Here is a 20954-nt window from a genome sequence, read left to right on the forward strand (position 1 = left end):
CTTTTAACACCTTCCAGGTATAAATAGCATTCTTTCTGGCTACAACATGACCTCACACTTTATCTGATACAATTTTACAGCCAAACACACGAGCAAAGGAGCTACAAGAAAGCCCGACCCACCTAGAGGAAATCTGAAAAAATCTTGTCATCTTTGACAATACACAGAACTATGTCTACATAACACAGAAAAATAATAGTGCTGCCCTTTTGTTACTAGCCAGGTAAGATCAATATGCTATCAAACACACTGCCAACATCAACTGACCTGTTTTATTTCCCAGTCAGTGCCCCAAAATTTCATCACTTACTAAATGTTGCTTTAGGCGCCAACTCTAATATTCCAGCGCAAACTAGAAACTCAGCAGCTCCTTTGGTCGGCAGAGTGTTACGCTACTTGAAATGCATGCCCCTGACGGAACGTTGCTACCCAACGCTGAACACACAAGTCACGCTTTTCTAGGCTCCGGGAGACGGCCGGGGTTTCACCCGCGTTCATTTTCAAGGCGCCGCCTGACAAGGGGAACCCCGCTACGGCTGCCGCCCCTCGACCGACGCCTTACCGCAGCTCCGGGCCGGGCCCTGCGCTCTCGGCGGTGCCGCTGCCGCCGCGGCGGGCCGGTCACATGGGCGGACGAGCGCCTGCGCTTCCGCCTGTCAGGCGGCGGCGTGACGGGCCCGGGCCGCCCGCTGAAGTCACCCCCTATTTATATCTCCCGCAGGCCGCCGGCTCCGGGAGGAGGCGCCGGCGAAACCCGACTGCCCTTCCCTTCCAGGGAGGAGCGGGGAGAGCGGGTGCTGACCTGCAGCCCAGAAAATGCGGCATTACCAGCCCGCCGCCTCCCGCGATGGGCGCCCCAAAGCAACCATCGCTCCACCAGTGCGCCCCGCAACACGGGGCGGGCAGGGTTACACCCAACCGCTCATCTTCGAGAGGAGGGAAAAAGATAATCAAAAAAGGTCTTCTTCCACCAGGACCTCGCCGTCATCAGCCCAACTTGGAGAAAGGGGAGGGTAAATCCCGTTAGCGGCCCCGGCCGCGCACCTCAGTCATCCCCTCGGGCCCGAGGCCATGGCCGGGCTGCCGCCGTCCAGCCGGGCGATCCCGCACTGGCGGCGTAACGACAAAAACGAGGGCCCCAACGCGCGCTGAAAGCAGCCCGAAAACCTGGGCACTGCGTTAGCAACGGGCTCACTGACCTACATACCGAATGGCCTCAACATCCCCCTTCCGGAAAGGGATCACGATAAACACGAGAAACACAGGAACAAAACAAAAGGAGGACGCACAAAGGCTGCGCGGGTCACTCGCCGCTCACTCGCGTTCGGCAGAGCCCAGTGTCGGTACCGGGGAACCGAACCAGAGCAGGGCGCTCCCCAGACGGCTGCAGTCCGGCGGCTGACTCAGACAAAGCGGGGGGCCCTGCCAAGCGCCCGCAGTGCCGCGCATCTTAACCGCGTCTCCCACCCCCTCCGCCTCCCCCGACACCCGGACACAAAAGACCCGCGAGGCTGCCGGGCTGAGGAGCGGCAGCAGCGGATTGGGGTCTCCAGCTCGGCCGCTCCTCGCAACCGCCTGAGTCACGGTCGGCCCCGCCGCCGGCAGGCCCCACGCCGCCGCTAGACACAGGAACCTCACTGTCTCGCCGCCTGCGCTGCCCCGCAGCGGCCCCGCCGAAGGCCGAACGCAACGAGACCGCCCGAGAGGAGGCCCGGGCACACCCCGTCGCGGTAAAGGCCCCGCGGAGCCAAGCCCAGCATACCACCCCTCACCCACCTGTTCCCGGCGGGGGCCACAAACCCCGCGGCGGGTGCCGTAGAAGGCGCCTCGGACAGTTCCGGGCGGCTGCGGGGAGAGCGGGGGTAGCGGGGGGCGCCGGGCTGGCGGCCGCGCCGCCGCCGCTTCGCTCCTTTGTTCCCGCAGCGGCAGCGGCGGCCGTGTCGGCAGCGGCGCGAGGCGGGACCCGCCGTGCGTGGAAGGCGGGCGGCGGGAAAGCGCTGGAGACGGGTGGGTGGGGAGGGGGAAGAAGAAGACGGCGACGAGGAGGAGGAGGAGAGGGAGGAGGAGGAAAAAGAAGAGGAGGAGGAGGAGGAGGAGGAGGAGGAGGAGGAGGAGGGAGGAGCCCAGCCCGCCCGGCGGACGCGGCTCCTCCCTCTGCCCGCCCGCCGGTGCATGCGTGCTGCCGGCCCGCGCTCCGCCCGTTGCCGCTCTGGGGCGGGGCGCTCCCGGTGCCCGCCCGCCGTTCTGTCCCCAAGCCACGTCACCGAGCGCGGGAGCCCTGGGCCGGGAAGGCTCCTCGCTGCCGGAGCGCCTGCTAGGTGCGCAATTACCGCTAGGTGTCCGGGGGACGGACCGCCTCAGCGCCGGCACACTGCGGCGCTCTTGGAGCCTTGGAGAACGTAGATTGCCTTTAAAACAAATTTTTCTTGGGTATTTCTTTTTATTTGACCTAAATTTGCCTACAAGATTCAGCCGGCTTGTGAGATGGAATGTCAAAATGCAGGAGCATTGCTCCGAAAGGGAAGAGAACGTCCAATTTTAACTGCCCATTATAAATTTAATTGCCAGTTGTCTGATAACTGTTCTTTCGCTGCTCTGAAGAGCTGAGCTTCACAGGACAGAATGAATAAGGAAATAACTGTATGTTTTACTTAACCCAATGATGAGCTAATTCCATATGCCATTTTGTACTGATTCTTATCCTTAAGAGGTTACTACCTTCAAAAATACTGTGAGATTCACAAAAAACTGCCTTGGAGACCTTTTCTAATTTGTGATGTTTGGAATGTTAGGGACCCATAAAAGGAGGACACCCCCAGGGTAACCCTATGATTTCATAACAAGGAGCAAAAGAATATGTGCATCCTTAGAACCCACAGCTTCAAAGGACAATGATTTTGGATCTCCTGATGTTTGCTTAGCAGCATCACAAGCAAGCTGCCTTCTGAGGAAATGGGTGACTGGTTTGAGGGACACACTTTTAAAGAAGTCTTCTGTGATGGACATATTCATTGTAGAGGAGAAACATACTGCTTCCATTGTCTTAGAGCTCTTGTTTCTTGTTGCATGTTGTGAGTTCTTCAAGAACATGGGTACCTAGAACTTGGCAGATGAGGCAAGCTGGAAATAAGTGGTTTGGGAATCTGAGCAAGGCTCCAGAAACTCCTTTGAAAGACTGTAAGCTCATCTCCTGATGAAGGGCATCTGCCCTCTGAAGAGACTTGAGGTGTAGCATTCCTGAAACATTTTGGTTGAGATACATTGTTTTTAGACATTTATGGGATGCAGTCTAACAGAGGACAGAGTGACCATCTTTCCCATCCATTCTTCTCTAAAATATGTTGGACTAGTTTATGGCATATAATTTTAGGCTTTCACCTAAGAAGGACAGTAAAAGACTGCCAGTACTTTTTCCCTGCTACTTTCCTCTGTAGTGCTGACATTTAAAAGAAATTTGGAAGATGACAAGACTACAGGGCCTTCATGTTCTTTTTCTGTGTACTACTGAAAATATTGTGAACTTCTGTTCCAAGGTAAAACAAGATAATAGTTAATTATTTTTATAATTATACATATTATAGTATTAGAATTATCATTACTATGGTGTAATTTAAGGCACACTGAATTATGCATCTCAGTGACTGTGGTGAATAGGTGCCTCAATGAAGCTGGCTGTGTTGATCCTGGCCAGTGCTTCTCAATTTCCCCTCCTTGTTGTGCCAATGACACACCACTGTCCAGACTCATTTTAATCTTCAGAGTTTGCCGTGCTCCCAAAAGTCGTGACAGTTCATGGACTGTTCTTTTCTTTGTGCAAATGTTCACACTCTGCTCTCATAGCTCTCATTTTCAACTCTCAAGACCTCTTTTTAATATATGATACTTTTTGTACCTTGCTTTCTGATGGTGCTTGAAATAGTTCTTCATCAACTGATTACCCAGTGGCTGGGCCAGCTACTTGTTTAATTTCTCTAATGACTGAATTATTTTAAAACTGGAATCAATGCACAGAATATAATCTGTGGTTTGATAGTCTTTACTTGTGACTGGAAAACTGTATCTGATCATAGCTAATAGAGATTTCTCAATCCAACTCTTTTCTGCAACATTTTAAGGAATAAGCCCCCGTGTTTGGATGTTTCTGTGTTCCAAAGCACCGCAGTTTTTTAAGATACTTAGATGATCTAAATCAGTGGTGTCTAAAGTGGGCCCACATGAGATGATCTAATGGGGTGCCAGAAGGAAATACTAGAACTTCAGTAATGTATGTATACAACTGATAAAATAAATATTTGTAGGCTAGGCGTGTGTGATCAAAAATGCTTTACTAATGGGGATGCACAAAAAAAAGTGAAGTTATAGGAATCTTTTTATGTCACACAGAAATGTAAGTAATTGCTGTGCCCTGACAAATTTATCAGTGTAGACCACTGATCTAAATTATGCTAGGTTTCTTTTGTTGTTGTTGTGGTTTTGTTTGGTTTTTTTTTATGCAATAAGAGGATAGATTATTTGCTTTACTTGGCCATGTATCTTCCTCTCAATTATTTTCCTGAGAAAAATTGCTATAGTATATATCTACTTCTCTTGATAATCCTGATTTTTTTTTTCCTTTCCTACATTTGAATAGGAGTCAGATAGGGTCATTCAGACTGCAGAAAATTTCTGCCCAGTCTAGTACTTTATTTTATGTATCTAACAATTAAAGCCTAATTGTTGCCCTAATTTGCCTTGTTGGATTTCTCTGTATTTTTGAGCATCTTCTAAGCAAAGACCAAACCGTAGTTGTGTTGTGGTCCTGATACAGGGAATCTGATACAGGGAATCTGAAAAGTGACCAGTTCTTATTCCTGGACAATCAACAAATGTGTTTTAATTTTTCACAAAAGAGATGAGCATTTGAAGATGGATGTTGTAGCTGCAGTGCTGATTGGTAGAGAGGTCAGAGGAGTGAGGTAGCAGAGAAACTGCAACATGGAAGCAGGTGAATCTGCAGCACCTGTTTTTTCAATACAGGTGAGCATTGTCCTTGTTCACATAATGCTCATGGTGGTGGCAACATTCTTTTGTCTGTGTAGCTGTACAGAGCCTGTTAAGCTACCCAGCTCTACCCCTGGACAGAGTGTGCCTTTCTTAGTACCTTTCCTTATGCCTGATGTAATTGTAAACTGGGTTTTTAAACTGATACAAGGACGTATGTCATACAAAATATAAACTCGTCAGGGCACAGCAATCACTTGGATTTCTGTGTGACATAAAAGCATTCCTACAACTTCACTTGGAGCAGGTCACCTTTCTATCTTTTCAATGCTTTTGAGCAAATTTGGATCTGTGGATTATAATTTGCTTACCAGAAATACATAAATATTTGGCATGATACTGCAATAGTGGTCTATGAATGCCCTCATTAGGTCTAAGGAAGAATAGCCACACACCCCCCCCTCCACTACCCCCCAAGACCAGCACAAGTTTAACTCTCTCCTCATAGAAGTTTTCAGGACAATACTATTTTTGTTTTCAGTTTCCTCAGAAAAATGTCTTCTCTCCCTTCCCTGTGCCCCAATATTTTCATATAGTGTTCTTTGGGAACACCATAAATATCAGAGTATTGTGTCAAAACCAACCTACAGTAAATTTCCTCAGAGAGTGAAAATTGGTGAGAATTTCAGAGAATGAAATTCAGAGAAGGAATTGGTGGGCCCATAAAAGAAATTTACCTTTTTAAGCTGCTTAGATCCTTCGTGCAGAAGAGCCCAAGGAATTATGCCTTGAAGCTAAGACTGGATCAAGGACATAGAAAGGAATAAACTTTACATCTGGTGCAATATGAAGACTCATGAAATGCTAACAACATTGTAATGAATGGGTTTACAAGGTAAATGTAAACCTGGTTTACAATTCGGTTTAGGGTATTGGGTGTAAAGAAGCCAAAATTATTTTATGACAAGTATGGAACATTTTAAAGGATGGAATTTTAAGGGCATAACTGAAACTTGCATATCAGGACAAAAATGTTCCTCAGAACAGGAAAAGACAGCATACTGCCAACTTCAGATGACTAGAGCTAATATGAGGCATTACTCGAGTGACTGGTCTTTGAAAATTTGCTTCCTGTTTAATTTTTTAACAGACCTTAACTGAGCATTAGGGTTTATGCTCACTTTTCATTGAAAGATGCCTTTTGTAGGAAAACTGATTGATAGCCCCTGGTTCTAATATTTATTTATATTATTGTATTGTTGTATAGCATTTCTTAAATTGTGTATTATATGTTATTTATAGTTTTATTTGGATTTCATGGCTACATGTGCATACCTAATAGTCCATGCAATTTGTGACTATAGGAAATAATAATCATGACTTAAAAGAAGACTATTAAATACAGTTTGATTTCAAAGGAAAATAAACACACTACAATAAATATATTCAGATGCTTTAGATGGACGTACATTTAAATAGAAGGGCAGGTGTTCCATTCTGATATACCTTTTGTCTTTTTAACATCTTTGCACTGAGGAGAGACTACCTCTGAGTACTGGAAGCTTAAAAGCAATTTGTTTGGTCTTTGGTTCAGTTCTCAAGGGTGTCCACAAATACCTGCATGCCTGCAAAACTGGATAAAAATGGATCAGTACGCAAATAACTTCTTTCGGCAAATTTAGTGGGTTTTATGTTAAAATGTTCTCTGGGACAGTAAGGATTGACTGAAAATTTTATCTATATTATGTAAAGCATATCACCTTCAGACTGCACAAGTTGCTTGGTGAAGCATCCAAGCCTCCCAACTAGCTAAAATTCTAGCATGCTTCTGAGGTCCTGCTTATTTTCTGGATTTTTTAGATGTTCAATGGCCTTTAGAATATGGAGTTATGGTATTTCAGTGTGCTGTAGCACATGAATGTCCATGAAGGGGCATTGTGGCAGTTACTGCAATTTAAGGTGTCATAAAGACACTGCTCTTTATTCACAGGTATTTTGCTCTGTATTCACAGGTACTCATTAGCAGAATTTCATTGACTGATAACACCAAATTTCTACCTATCACTAGATTTGCAAGCACACCAGAAATCTCAAATATCTCCATTGTATCCCCTCATAATTCTGCTGTAACTCACACAGAAGTTAACAATGCATCCCTAGAGAAGCCAGCTGTCTGATGCATAGACAGTCTGAGACAGTCTTTAAGGAACATGCTTTGGCAAAGTTCCTGTAAGCTCCACCCTGAACAGAAGCCTAATGTGTCCTTCAAGGTGTCCAAGTTACAACACTAGAGATCCATTTACCTAAAATTCTTAAAATCTTTTGAACATTTTGATTTAAGTGACTTTCGAGAAGTATGTAGCAACTCAAGAAAACCAAGATGCACATTGGTCTGATTTTTATAATGACTTGTTTCATGTAGTGGCTTCTGCAAAGGGATTAATTGCATGCCAACCCTCTATTCTTGCTATGGCAGCCTTAGATGATGTTTCCTCAATTTGTGAATGTAAAAATGTTAATGAAGAACTTTCTCTCATTAGCCATTTGCATCAGACTCTTTTCAGAACTGTCCATGTTCTTGTTTTGGTAAGTCTTTAAATTCTCTGTAACACTGTATTTTAAAAGCCTTGTGAACAAATACAGGTAATTTTGATTAAGATAGTAGTATTCATGTTTCATATCCAGAAGTAAGATATGTTTGGAAAAAAACATGCTGCCAACTGCTAAGAATGAAGTTTGAAACATAAAGAATATGCAGAATTACCAACTCTGAGAAAGCATTTACTTCGTGGCCCTCCAAAGTCACCACAAGCCTTTATGTTACCTGTTCATTCATTTCTCAGCCCTTGAAGTTTGTCTGTGCATTCCTGACCAATTTTCAGATACCTGATGGCACCAGTTTCTACAGTTTCTAGCTTCTGCTTGTCCCTTTGATAGTCTTAATAAAAAAAAATTTAAAAAAAAAGAGAGAGAGAGAGAGAAAGGGAGGGAGAATTAATTTATAAAAGAATAAGGGTAGTGTTTACCTAGAATATAGAATAATGGTGATACAGAAGGGAATGCAGATGGCAGCAGGTAGAACTGTCTATACAGGTGCACTTGCCAGAGTATCTTGCCATTTTGGGTAATGTTGCATGCTATTTTAACCTGAATTAAAATGGAAAAAATCCAATTATTTTAACTTTGATTTATTATATTGATACATAAAACAGGTAGCATTTTTCTTGCTGATCTCATTACATTTGCTGCTTCTTTTATAAAGCTCCCACTCTTAGCAGAAGGCGCATTTCTCTCCTGGGATGAAGAGGGCCTGCTGTACTGGGATGAAAGTGGGAATTACGCTGAACCTTTCTAGAAATCAGATCAATACCTAAGTGTGGATTTATGTACAAACTTTCAAACATATTTATCCAATAGAGTAGGACAAGAGCATGTGTGGTGGCAGTGGAAGACTCAAAGGATCCTTGGTGCCCTGCCATTTGTTTAATCCTTTGGAGACTACATCAGTGCTCACAGTACTCTCCTTGTTAAATATTAGCCCAGCCTGCCAAGCTAGTTCACAGACTCAGTTAAACCTATTTCTAGATATACAGCCTGAGAAGCAAATTTAGTGATGTGAATGTCTCCCCATAGCACCTGATTACTTTTTCTACTGTGCTGATAGGTGGGATAGGCCAGTTTAGTTTGTTTCCTTCATGATCTGGAGGTTGAAGGCTGCAGAGGCAGGGAGAATCTCCACTGAGAGTGGGTCCTCAATGTGACAGTAGTAAGGAGATTTCCAGGTCTATCATGAGCAACTCCAGGGGATACCTACCTATACACTTTGGCTTCATTTATTGAGGCTCGCCAGTGGTCTTGCAAACTCAGTCACCATAGGTCTGAAAATCCCTATAATAGTCCTTTAATAAAAGATGCATTCAAAAAATACAGTACTATACAATATGATACAACGCAATACCATATGATACAGCACAGTACAATCCAACACAATGCAATACAGTATAATAAAATAATGTTATTAGCATTTCTTAATCTGGGAAAATATATTTCTGTGTGGCATAGAAATTCTAAGGAAGTATTAATTCTTTCTTGCTTCTTTCTCCAGTATGCCTAAGCATGCTGCATATCATATATATCTTTTCATTCTGTTAGATTTTCAGTATCTGGGCTTTATTTATTTGTTTTAAACACTTTTTAAATTTTAGCATTATTCTTTCTTATGGGTTTCCATTGATAACCTTTCTATTATCCTCAGGTTTCAATATCACATTTTTTTTCTTAAATCTCACAGTTTATGACTAAGGCAGATTTTAAAGTTAGGTAGTCATGGGGGAGTTACAAAAGGTGTTCATATTGGACTGAATTCTTGGAGCTTTGGATTCTCAGTTCAGTAGAATTTAAATCCAGAATTGTCCATCCAATTCTGTGTCCTCATGGTCACAGTAGTGGTATTTCCAGGACATTTGCAAAAGATATTTTCTCTATCATCAAAACCCCATCAGAAAGAAGCTGTGCAATGTTCTTTTGTACATGTTGAAGAAAGCCTTTTTAAAGTGTGTTCCAAAGATTCACATGTAAGAGAAACTAATTATTTTTTTTCCTGAAAAGAAATGCAGTGGCCAGCAGATACCTTTTTTAAGTGGTCAGGTTTTAAGAAGTAATTGACTATCACCTCATTAGCTTGGTCTTGTTCCTTTTTTCCCATCTCATCTATCCCACACTGTGATAGATGAGTAATGTGATGGCTGATTTTCACAATTAAAACACAAATATCATGTATATGTGTTCAGAGAAGTTTTCTAGACTTATGTTTTACCCCCCTTGCGTTGTTGTCAGGGGGTGGTCTGGGTTTGGGACATTTGGGAGGGTCTGCTTATTACTACGGCAGCGCCTGACCTCCAATCAAGATTTAAGGAAGTGAACTCCACCGCTGGACAGTGAGGAAGGAGTCAATGGACAGAACTTTGGGAGGGGCTGAAAGACTAAAAGGCAAAATTTCCGTGGTGTGGATGAGCATGTGGTGGGAAAAATCCTCTGCTCCCAGCGCCGAAATATTTTCTCTATTCAGTCTTTTGTTGTACTTCTGATAAGGTTTTAATAAACCTTTTACATTTTTTTTTTTTAAGTTAGTAGCATTTCTCACTAAACTATTTGTTGAAGGAGGTGTAGGTTTTGGTTTTAAACAAGTTAAGGGAGTGCACAGTTGTCGTGGGGTGACAGCCTTCAGACTTTATCCCAATATCGTGTGTTGTGTCTGGCAGCTGTGCCTTCCCCCCCCCCCCGGCCGTCTTGCTGTGGCCGGATGGGGAAGAGAGGGGGGGGTGGTGCCCAGGCACTTTTGCTTTTGGCTTTGGCTGCTTGGCTTGGCTAGCCGCTTGCTTGCTTGCTTGCTGGCTTGCTTTCTGCTTTTTTTTTTTTTGCGCTGTTTTTTTTTTTTTCCCTTTTCTTTTGTTCTCTCTTTCTTACCTAAAGTGAATTACCTCCCCCGTAGTTTAGCCAATCCCTTTCCACCGATAAGGGGAATGAAATGTGAGTAGATGTAAGTGACAAAAGAACAGTTTACAAAAACCCCTCAGAACAACAGCAGGTGGAAAACATCAGTGACTGACACTAGTTGCTAAGGTGCTGAAACCTCAGTGACGCCGGGCTCAGAGTGACACCGGGCTGGCAGGGCGGCCCAGTGGGGGACAGAGGGAGGCGGCGGCAGCCCTGCCCTGCCCTCCCCGTCCGTCTGTCTGGCGGCAGCGGCTCTGTCTGCGAGTGCTGCTGGCAGCTCTGGCGGCTGGTACTGGCTGAGGGGCCGGAACTCGTGGAGGGATGATGTCCTACTGTCGGCAGCAGAGAGCGAGGGGCCGGCTTGGGCAAGTCAGGCTGTGTCTCGCCTCCTGCTCCTGTGCTCCATAGCCGTCAATGCTGCTGCTCACAGGGGTGTGGCGCGGGGGCAAGAACAAGCACTTGAAATGGGACCCTCTGACTGCTGCAAATTCACTCTGAAACAGTTTTTGATTGTGAAATGCGGGTTCTTGAGTTGCTGCTGCTGCCAGTAGAGCCAAGAGGCAAGAAGCGAGAGAGGCAAGAGAGAGCCTAAGAGTGAAGCCAACAAACAGGAGAACTCAGCTTGGGCGGCTCTGACTTGTGTAAGGGACCAGCACACCCCTCTGCTGCCCGGTGGTTTAATTTCTGGCTGCAGGGTTTTGAGGAGACAGTAACAATTTTGAGCACAGGTAGATAAGGAATGCAATAACATTGTATTGCTTTGGTTACACCAAAAATGGTAACCCAAATGGGGGGTTTATCTCGCCCCTATTATTCAGCTTCACTTGATTTATCACTTCAACATTTGAAAAGCACAACAGAGCATAATTATACCTAAGAGTGTAGTTTAATATTGGAAACATTTATTTCCTTTGTTCAAAGGAGCTAGCTTTTGCAAGACAGAAGCAATATACCTATGAGCTGTGTTTTGACAAAAATGATTACTGCAGCTCATAAAACACAAAACTAAGATATGGAGTATGGCAGAGCTTAATGAAGTCTGATTTCACTGGCAAAAAACTAATAATCTGAATTTATATTTGTGTAATCTTTGGTGGAGTGTTTGTTTGTTTGTTTGTTTGTTTGTTTTAACTGGTAGCTTTATATTTGGGAAATTTCCCTCTCCCAGTGCACAGAAAGTCATGCACACAGCCAGTGGGTATTTAAATAGACATTCTGTTAATTATGTTCTGTAGGTACAACTGCTAATTTTGAAACCTCATTTTTTAAATGCCTCTTAGCCAAATTAGGAATTTGATAATTGTGATGCAAGTTTATTCAACAGATACATCTTGATGTTATCTCTTACTGAGTTTTCAGACTCTTCTGGTGCACACACCTTTTAATGCCAAAACTGTGTTTTTGTACCTGTGGCTTTGTTCATCTGTAGGAGAAAGAGGAAAGCAGATTTATTTTACTAATACCACAAATATTTTGGTGGAACAGGAGTGATTTTTCAATACAGTATAGCAGACTTGCTATATTATACTTTTTTTCCCTGGCAAAGACAGAGCTACCTGTTTGTAGACTTAACTGTAGCACTGGCATCTTGTAATCTGTTTTGATTCACTTGGCAATCTCAAACTTCTTCCTGTATTTTTGAAAATTAAGAAACCATTTGGGATCAAAAAAGCTTTTCTAATGTCAATGGAAAAATGGAATCTTTGACAAAAAAGAGAGTGGATGTGTAGGATGAGGTCATGGGGAGAAGGGACAACATACAGGGAACCAGGCATCTGTGTGCTACAGAGGTAGTGCAATGCATGAAGGCAGACTGGGAGTCTGTCAGTGAATGCACTAATTAAACATCTCTATTTGCCTAAATTCCAGCTAAGAGGTCACAGGAGTGTTTCTGTTTCTTCCACAGGACTGTTTGTCAAGTACAAACTGGAACAGTGCCGAGGCATGGGATTCAACCTGGCATTCCACATCGCTAGAGGTATAACATGCATAGCCGAGTTAGTTGACCTGCATACTCAGCAATATTCAAGCCATATTGAGAAAAGTGGAATTGAAGCCAGTTCTTGATAGGATCAAAGCCAGGGGTGAGGAAATTGGTGTGCTTAGGAAATTGGCTGAGTTACTCAAGGAACCAAAAGAAACATAACTGATTGTCATCAGTCTCAAAATGATGACCTCAAAGTAGTTAAAATTATGTAGCTGAGAATAAGGAATAGTTATAAAAGGTGACAGCCAACAGAGGAGCACAATTAGGCCTAATATATTATAACATACTTTACTCACATCCTTTGATTATGAAACTCTAATTGTTTGTAATGGAACAAAATGTAAACGATATGAACATTGCATACCTGCAATTAGGACAATAGAATGAGGCCAAAGATGGAAAACTGTAGTAGTTACTAAGCCTAACCCAAACCTTGTAGAAGTACCTGTGGATGATACCAAATACTAGTTTTTCTCTTTTGGGGAAGCTGGTTTTATTATCTATTTGCCAATAGATAATCAAGATGAATGTTTCTTCCCAAGGAAGGTACCAAGGATGCACAGGTGAGAGAGAATAGAAAATGGTTTCAGGGTATCAGGACAATTGAACCATGAAGAGATTATAGTTTGCATTTTTCCATTCTCTGTTTCTCTTTGCTATTCTTTGGGGAAAAATACCAGTGTTTTTTTGTTAATATAGAAAAGAGCGTGTTTACCCTCTAGACTTCAGGCTGTCTATCCCAGAACATTTTAAATGTAGTCTAAGTGTCATTAGTGATAAAATTCCAAAATATTATGAAATAATGAAACTGGTAATGAGAGGAAAATACAAAAATCTATGGAAATTCTGCCTACAGATTTTCTTGTGTCTTGTTTGTTGTTTCAGCCTCTCTCAGGAATTCACCTGGAAACTATTGATGAATTTTCAGTCATGATACCTCACCATGTCCTGCAGACAGACACTTAGAAAGTTTTGCTTCTGAACATTGGGTATTAATCCCTTCCCTCTGCATAGCAAAATTAACCTAGGTGTTATGTGCAATTTTATTGGCTTCTACTACTAAATAAGGTTCTGTGACTTTGCTGTGTAGCAGAGGGACAGGAGAGAGTGTCCAGGCCTTTCATTGGGTATGGATAAGCCCTGATGTGAGCCAGGACACAGAGGTTGCCCATGGGTGGTTAAGCTGTGAGTTAAGCAGTTCAGAGCAGCCTTTTGGTGACTACCTTCTGGAGATCTGATTATACTACCAGCAAGACAGTATTACAGGAGCAGGAGGGAAGGTTCTGAACTGTTCTTCCTCTGTGTTTGCTCAACGGCACAATAGGAAAATCTTAATCGTGTTTGTTTACCCACATCCTAACCAGCTTAGCTGGCTTCGTTTCAGTTTAGACATCAGTGGTCTTGCAAACTGTACTGACTGAGCTACACTGAGTGGAAAATAATCTTGTTTTAGGTTTCTAGCCTGGGCCTAGATTTTTAAAAGTCTAGTGCATAGGCAGTAGCAATGTGATAAGTTAGAAGTTTTAAAGATTATACCAGTGGTATTTCTGTGGAGATTCTGAGAATGGCACAAATTACTTGTGACCTCTCTATTTGGAAGTATATCAGAAGTTTTTCATTGGTGTTTTACCATGGGATTTTCTAAGATGTCTCTCCCATAAGCTTTGCTGCAAACAGGAGAATGGAGAGGCTGTGGTGAGGTACAGCATGGCTCTGTTGTCTCTTTCTCATGGTGGCTGGGGCCTGCCTAGGATTCTTGCCCACTAGCATGTGGTGACCAGAGCATTGCTTTCCCATTTTCTTCTTTTCTCATCCTCCTGCAAAGGATGCATGCTTCCACAGTACAGGGTCATGATGATTCTGTCCCTCTACCCCTCCTGTGACACACAAATCACAACAACCCTGCAATTTAACTCACACATTTCATTCATGTCATTAGGAAGGCTTTCTACTTGGTCTTTAGAGCAGCCCTGCAGCCATTAGAAGATATATTGGAAAAAAATTTAAAAGCCCCACCAAAAAAAGATGTCATAGCTTATGGCTTTGAAACTCAGCCTGGCACATCCACTGCTGAATTGATTTATTCTACCATTCTCTCTATAGAGAGAACTAGCATACACTCAAGCCCACCTCTGATTTTTGCTTTTCTCCAGTTGCCTTGGTGCTGCTTTTAAATATCCAGGAATGAGTGAACATTTCTAGCTTGACTTCTGGCTGAGCAGAAGAATGTGAGTGTACTGATTTTTGCTTTCCAGCTTGCAGCTGTCTTGTAGCAGTGCTAGTGTGTGCTCTAGGAAAAAAGCAGACAAAGAATTGGCTTTTCTGCATGCCGCTGTCTTGTCTTGTGTCCAGATTTGGGCAGGAGGGTGGTGGAAGGGTTTCTATGCTTTTGGCTCTCATCCCCCCTTTGTACAAGGACTCTTTGCATTTCAACTGTAAAATTTGTCATTCTTGTAAGTGCTTGTGCCAAACCAATGGTGACATAAGAGAGGTTACAGTCATGAACCCTGGCTTTTATTAAAGAATTTGAATGGGTTGCTGGCTGCTTACAGGCTCAAAACTGCAGAAAATAGGAATGGAGAGCCCATGGGCTGTATTTGTATACATTTATGTGGCATCTTACCTGGTGCCAGCATCTGGACATTCTGCATGCTTCTATTCCTCTCAAAATTTCAAATAAAAATTATTATTTCTTATTCAAAAATTTCTTATTCAAAATTTATTATTTATTATTCAAAATATTTCTTGTGGTGTAGGCAGTGGATTTTATATTTTTTGATTAATTTCTCCTCCTTGTGTCTTAACCATGGTTTATTCTTTAGAGGAAAGAAGCGACTCATTCTCTTGGGTCTAAAATACCTGTTGGGAAAGCTTTTTGTGATCCCTTCCTTTTGTGTTCTTTAGCTATGGATATCAAGGCCCATCCCCATCCCACTGTAATACAATTAATTATTTCTTATTTTAACTCTGGCATGTAAAAATTCCTCTCTCTTTTCTTTCCTGTGGTCAGGGTAGTGTGAAATTACATCACATTAACAGGGTACCAAGGTGCATAGGTGGGGCACAAGGAAAGCCAACCTGTTGTAAGGTAGTTAAGGGCTGACAAAAGGTCCAAGTGAGGCTGGGGTCACACCCTGCCAATTGAAGGAGTTACCTGGCAGCTCAGAGGAACTGGTGGTAGAAATAATACTGTGGACAATTTTTCTAGAAAACACAGCATTATAAAAATGCACATTTAACTGAGTCCCTAAAGGGTGAAATGATAAGAACAAAACAGCTGCAAAGGTTTATATTAATCTTTGATGTACTGTCTTATTGCAACATGTGGCATATGTAAAAGTTTTCTTAAGAAAGGATGTTCTTTGATCTTTGTATGCTTTCAAGCCTAATCAACAAGAAGGGAGGTTTAATCTGCGAAACAGACAGCAGCTAACAAGCAAACTGTAAATGATGCCCATGTACCAGAAAAATAAATCCTTGTTTAAGTTTAGGGCATGACATGCTTCAATGATCTCAGATCTAGGGGGAGGTTTAACAAGGCTTGGGAAGAAACGATGTTCGCTGATATTGGACACAAAGAATGCAGAATTTATGTGACATCTGGTAGAACTCCCAAGATAAGGGAGAAACTAATAAAGCCAACTCAGCAACTGTGCTGAAATTAGCTCTGACTGGGTAAAAGGTAATTCCGGCAGGGGAACCTGAGACCACCAGCTCAGACCACAAACCCAAGAAGCCCACTGACTCAAGAGAAGAGAAAGAATGAGCAGACAGACTAATTAGCATGAGAAGCAAGAGAATCATTACCCAGTAGAAAATAGTACATTAATTAATAAGAACTATGCAACAAATATGTATTGTGGCAAGTGAACACTAATTCCTTTGTTTACTAAAAATGTATCAATACTAGACAGCTTTAATAGGTTAAATGCTTGATTTGTGGAACGCCACCAGGCATCCAGGCTTGTGCAACCTTGAAATAAACAATCAATGCCACTCTAGAGTGTGTAATTATTGTCTTGTTGCACACCAGATAATGAATCAGTTTCTTTCGCACAACAGTCTGTTAGTAAACAGTCTGTTGTCACTGAGTCACTGTACATGACTGCATGTCAAACAATGACTTTTTCTTTCCTTTTTTTTTAAGAAAAAAAAGCTTATATTAATGATTTTCACTATATAGTACCACTTACATTACTGAAAGTAAAATTTTAGATAAAGTCTTACAGCATGTTGTAACTTTAGGGATCACAAGACCATTAATTCACACATCATTTCATGTCTGATATGATTTCTTACTGACTGGGAGAATTAACCGGGCCAGTCTGTTAGTGTTTATCACCCACTGAAGAATCTTAGCATTTGCTAATAGCAATTTTGATTTTTCTGAAAATTATCTGTGCACCATCAATGTCCCTTTGCTCAGGAGGTCCAGCATTACACATATCTTTTTCATCTGCTTTTTCTAAGGTCACATGAGCACTTCCTAATTTTCACACTTTTTCAGTTCCAGTTGATGGTGAAAGAAGAGCTGGAGATGTGGCCCATGAATATATGTTTAGATGGTGTGTCACAAAGAATTACATGTCTTTAGATTAGCAGATTGTTTTTGCTGAGCCTTGTGCATGCTCACCTTTTCAGAAAGGAGAAAAGCGCTGTGATAATCTTCTGCTGCTGTTGAGTGCTAGCGGCTTCATTCATCAGCTTTGCAAGACAAGGCAAGAGGTCACAGGAGATGTTTTTGTACTGAAAATGCTGTGATTTCAAGTAGCAATGATTAGCAGTGGTTAGGTTTTCAACTTAAGGACTGAGAGTTAAGATGTACTTTTCTTGTAAGAATGTTTTGTGGTTATTTTATGACTTTCAAAAGTGAGATCTACTTATTGTACCTTTCCATGGTCACTGTAACAAAAGCACTTTGCTCATCTTTAGGAAAAGGAGACTTCATTGAACTTTAAACTTTGCTGAGTCATGTCAGTTTTTGCTTTCTTTTATTTTTTATTTTCCCCAGTTAAAATCAATTAGAATATTTTTAAAATCAATATTTTTCAAGGTTGTCTTTGAAGTCCAGGTTTTACAAAAAATTTTCTTTTCCATAACCAGAAACAAAGCTTTTCATAAAGCTTTGTTAAGTGAATACTTTGTAGCCCGGAAGTTTCTGAGAAAGAAATATCAACTTTGTGAAATGTAGTGTTGGAAAGTCAAAGTTGCCAGGCTAGCCTTAGTTCAGGCCCTTTGAGGTATTAAGCATTATGATGCCAGCTTTAATTACATTGCTGCATACATTTTTTGCTACTTAAAATTTCATCTGCTGTCATGCTAATGTTAATAAACCTTCCAGTGTTTGATTTTAATGGTCTTTTACCCTCCAACTCTGGCTGCTCTACATCCCAGGAATTCTCTATGGGCCTCCACCGTGATTGATGGGCTGTAAGCTCCCTTTGAGCTTATCAAAAATAGTGTTCCTTGGGAATTCTGCTGCCTAACCAACTGCTGTTGTCTAACACCTTGGAATGTTATGTACTATTTGCCTGCATGAAACAATATTATATTTACTGGACTTCTGAGGGAAATTCCAGTCCAGGTTATGGCCAAGGGGAGGACTGACAGACATCTGACCCTAAGCAGCAGTCCTGGATGAAGCTCTTGGAGCTCTGCTGGGCCACTGTAGCTGCCCCAGCACCTCCCTCCCATTGCAACACCCCTTGGAATTCAGCAATTTTGCAATTGGCAGCCCTTGGGCCACCAAAACCTGGCATTAGGGTCTGGGCTGATCCTTCCTTCATTGAATCTCAACCCTCACCTGTTGAAAGGTGCAGAGACATCCAACATGAGTATTTCACTGAACTTGAGGTGAATTTTTAACAGGTATATACTCTGTACATACCTCTTTGTGTTTATGTACATGCATGAATTGATTTAAATATGATTTCCCTTTGTAATTCATGTAATATGTAATACAGCAAATCTTACATTGAATTTTGTTAAGTTATACTTTTGGAAATTTATATTTAATCTTTTTTTTTTTTTTAAACTGTGATGATGATTCTTTAAGTGACATAAATCACTCATTCATGACAGATGTGGAGAAAGCTGGAAAAGTAGGGACATAACTCCTTGGGATTTTTAAAAAGGAAGCCACCCTTTAAACTAAATAATTGTCTTGAGATCTCCTGACCACCTTTCACATGGGTCTTTAGCAGAGGTAAGGAGTCCTGACACTTCTCTCATTGTTTGAATCAAAGGATTCTGCCACTGGTGGTGGTAGAAGCTCAGTTGACTTGAGTTCCCTAAAACACTAAGCAACAAAACCACAGACATGTAATGCAGCTTGAGCTCCTGGCCTCTCTTCCTTGATCACATACAGCATACTTTCCTTTTCTTCTCCTTTTCCAGTCTGAGATGCTGAGTATTAAACGTGAAGGTGCTCAGAGAAGAATCTAAATCCCAGGCCTATAGTACTGTATTTTTTTATTTGGTTCTGCCAGCGAACACAGGCTTTGTTCTCACAGCAGTTATTCATCTTTTTCATGCTTTTAAGATGGATGGGAATTGAAATCAGCCTTTTCCTGGTTCTCTCTCAATGCTGTTTGAGGGATGCTGTCTTGGACCTCCCTTATTAGGAGCTAAGCACTCACACTTTTCAGGAGCTGCTCAATTTCTCAGAGGACACAGACCATGTAGCAAATGACAGAGTATTTTTCTAATGAAAAGAATACGTTGGAGGACAAAATAAATTACTGCTTAAACAAGGCCTTTGAGTTTGTTCTTAGAGAAACACAGACATTGGAAAAGAGGAACAATAAGAACATATTTTTTAAATCAAAATCTCATGGAAAAAGATCTTTGTGGTTGAGGGGATGGACTACAGACTCCAGTTTCACCAGCTGTAATTAAAACCATAAACTTCTGTTGTGATCTGATTAAAAAAAAATCTAGAAATCCTTATGGAAGTTATTATTCAACCTCTTGGTGCACCACTGAAAGAGGGAGAAAAGCTCCAGTGTCACATGTTATTCCACATGGCCAAACTCCTTTACCTTCAGTGAGTTCCACTAATTTTAGTAATTAGTAGGGTAAGGTTGTTGTCTCAGATATGAGCTTGTTACCTGAGGCATAGCACCAATTCACACACTGAGGTGAGGAATTTCTATCTTTTATTCTAAATTTTATTCTAAGTAGTGAGCTTGGTGGTAGCCCATGAAATCCTGGCTCATGGATCATTAAACCTTTACACTATTCATACATTTTAACAATGTATAAATCAGTATTCATTGGTTACAATTACATAACTTTTTCATTTTTTAATACTCAAACCGCTATTTATTAGTTATATCTCTTGTTTTCTATGCTTCTCAGTCTGTAGGTGCAGTTGTTCCCTTCACTTGAGTCTGGGGTCTGTTTTGAATAGGTGGACAGTGGCTATGATGGCTCACTGCTGGAATTATCTTTCACCCAGTTTCTGCTCAGTTCTCCTGGCTTTACCCTGGTGGCTCTCATCCACACACCCCATTCACCTTGGGATTGCCATCAATTTCCCTTAAAACAAAGGACTAGCCAAGCATACAACATTCACAGTGCAATTGCTTAATCATAACTGTCTAGCTATAGCTACTGATTAACAAATAAAAGTTTGGTTCAAATTTTGAGGTGCTTAAATCTTGCTGGGCTTGATATCAAGGTTTTAAAGGGACATAACTGGCAGCTTTGGGGAGCATCAGTACTTGGCTTGGTCTCTGCTTTTTAGTTTTATCAGCCTGGATACGTTGGCAGGATGATGGCAGCAGCACTAGGGTGGGTTGGTGAGTCGAGCAGACGGAGGAGCTCTGCCCGGCCCAGCGCCGGCAGCGTGTGATCCGCTGTGATCTGCTCCGTGCGTCACTGACACCGTGCAGCGTGGCTCTGTGGGCTTTGCCGTGCATTCAGGGGGCTCAGCAGGGCTGGCTCTGTTCCCCAAAACTGGGCTTGAGCACTGCAGGGTCCTGGGTCTGCAGCAGCCCATCTGCCATCCCCACCCAAGGTGTACCTGCCCATCCTGCTGCTGTGACTTTCAGCATGAGGGTGTCGAATGTAAAGACAGTGTCAAACCATGAGTAACTGCAGACATTTCCCAGCATTTATAAAAGAATGCCTGTATATAATCAATAAGGATCTACCCTTTGAACTCTCCATCTGTGCAGATAAGATATGTGTTATGAAAAGAGTACCCTTTTGGATCATTATAACTTTAATAATATCTTCTTTACCCTTCTCTTTTTTGAAAATACATAAGCAGACATTGTCTCAAGAAAGAGACCAGTAGCAAAAAATGTCCAGTGAAAAGGGTTTTCTTAACTTTCTGTCCATGAAAGGGTTCATTGTTCCACCTCCACAGTTCATTGCTGCTTGTAAAGAAAGGAGCAAATTACTGAGTGCCAGCAGAGGAAAAGAATGGTATTGAACTGAGATGAACAGGGGGTTTCATCATGACAAGTACAGGACAGATAAGAAA

At 42.2% G+C, this 20954-nt stretch overlaps 2 protein-coding genes across 4 annotated transcripts in view; one reads left to right on the forward strand and one right to left on the reverse strand.

Annotated features, from left to right (window-relative positions):
- ZFAND5 (zinc finger AN1-type containing 5) overlaps positions 1-1913 on the reverse strand; it is a 16205-nt gene extending 14292 nt beyond the window's left edge. Inside the window, exon 1 of one of the 3 annotated variants that reach the window (XM_005489634.4) lies at positions 1777-1913. The gene's annotated coding sequence lies outside the window, so the exon portion shown is untranslated. Of the gene's footprint in view, positions 1-310; positions 467-562; positions 695-1776 lie in introns of those variants that run through there. The other 2 variants (XM_074532480.1, XM_074532481.1) reach the window with 2 other exon arrangements.
- On the forward strand, positions 1211-15214 carry LOC141727141 (uncharacterized). Its single transcript, XM_074533041.1, has 4 exons — positions 1211-1343; positions 1528-3533; positions 12383-12454; positions 13349-15214. The coding sequence occupies exons 1-2, from the start codon at positions 1211-1213 to the stop codon at positions 2316-2318; spliced, it is 924 nt and encodes a 307-aa protein (XP_074389142.1). The 3' UTR covers positions 2319-3533; positions 12383-12454; positions 13349-15214.
- The last annotated feature ends 5740 nt before the right edge of the window (positions 15215-20954 follow it).

The sequence above is a fragment of the Zonotrichia albicollis genome, chromosome Z (assembly GCF_047830755.1).
Source record: "Zonotrichia albicollis isolate bZonAlb1 chromosome Z, bZonAlb1.hap1, whole genome shotgun sequence".
Classification (NCBI taxonomy): Eukaryota; Metazoa; Chordata; class Aves; order Passeriformes; family Passerellidae; genus Zonotrichia; species Zonotrichia albicollis.

What these genes read in the sequence shown, in the direction of transcription:
- LOC141727141 (XM_074533041.1), top strand. Translation starts at nt 1,211, where the DNA reads ATGGCCTCAACATCCCCCTTCCGGAAAGGGATCACGATAAACACGAGA. An exon ending in TTCGGCAGAGCCCAGTGTCG is followed by an intron (nt 1,344 to 1,527) that starts GTACCGGGGAAC and finishes CGGGCTGAGGAG; the next exon opens with CGGCAGCAGCGGATTGGGGT.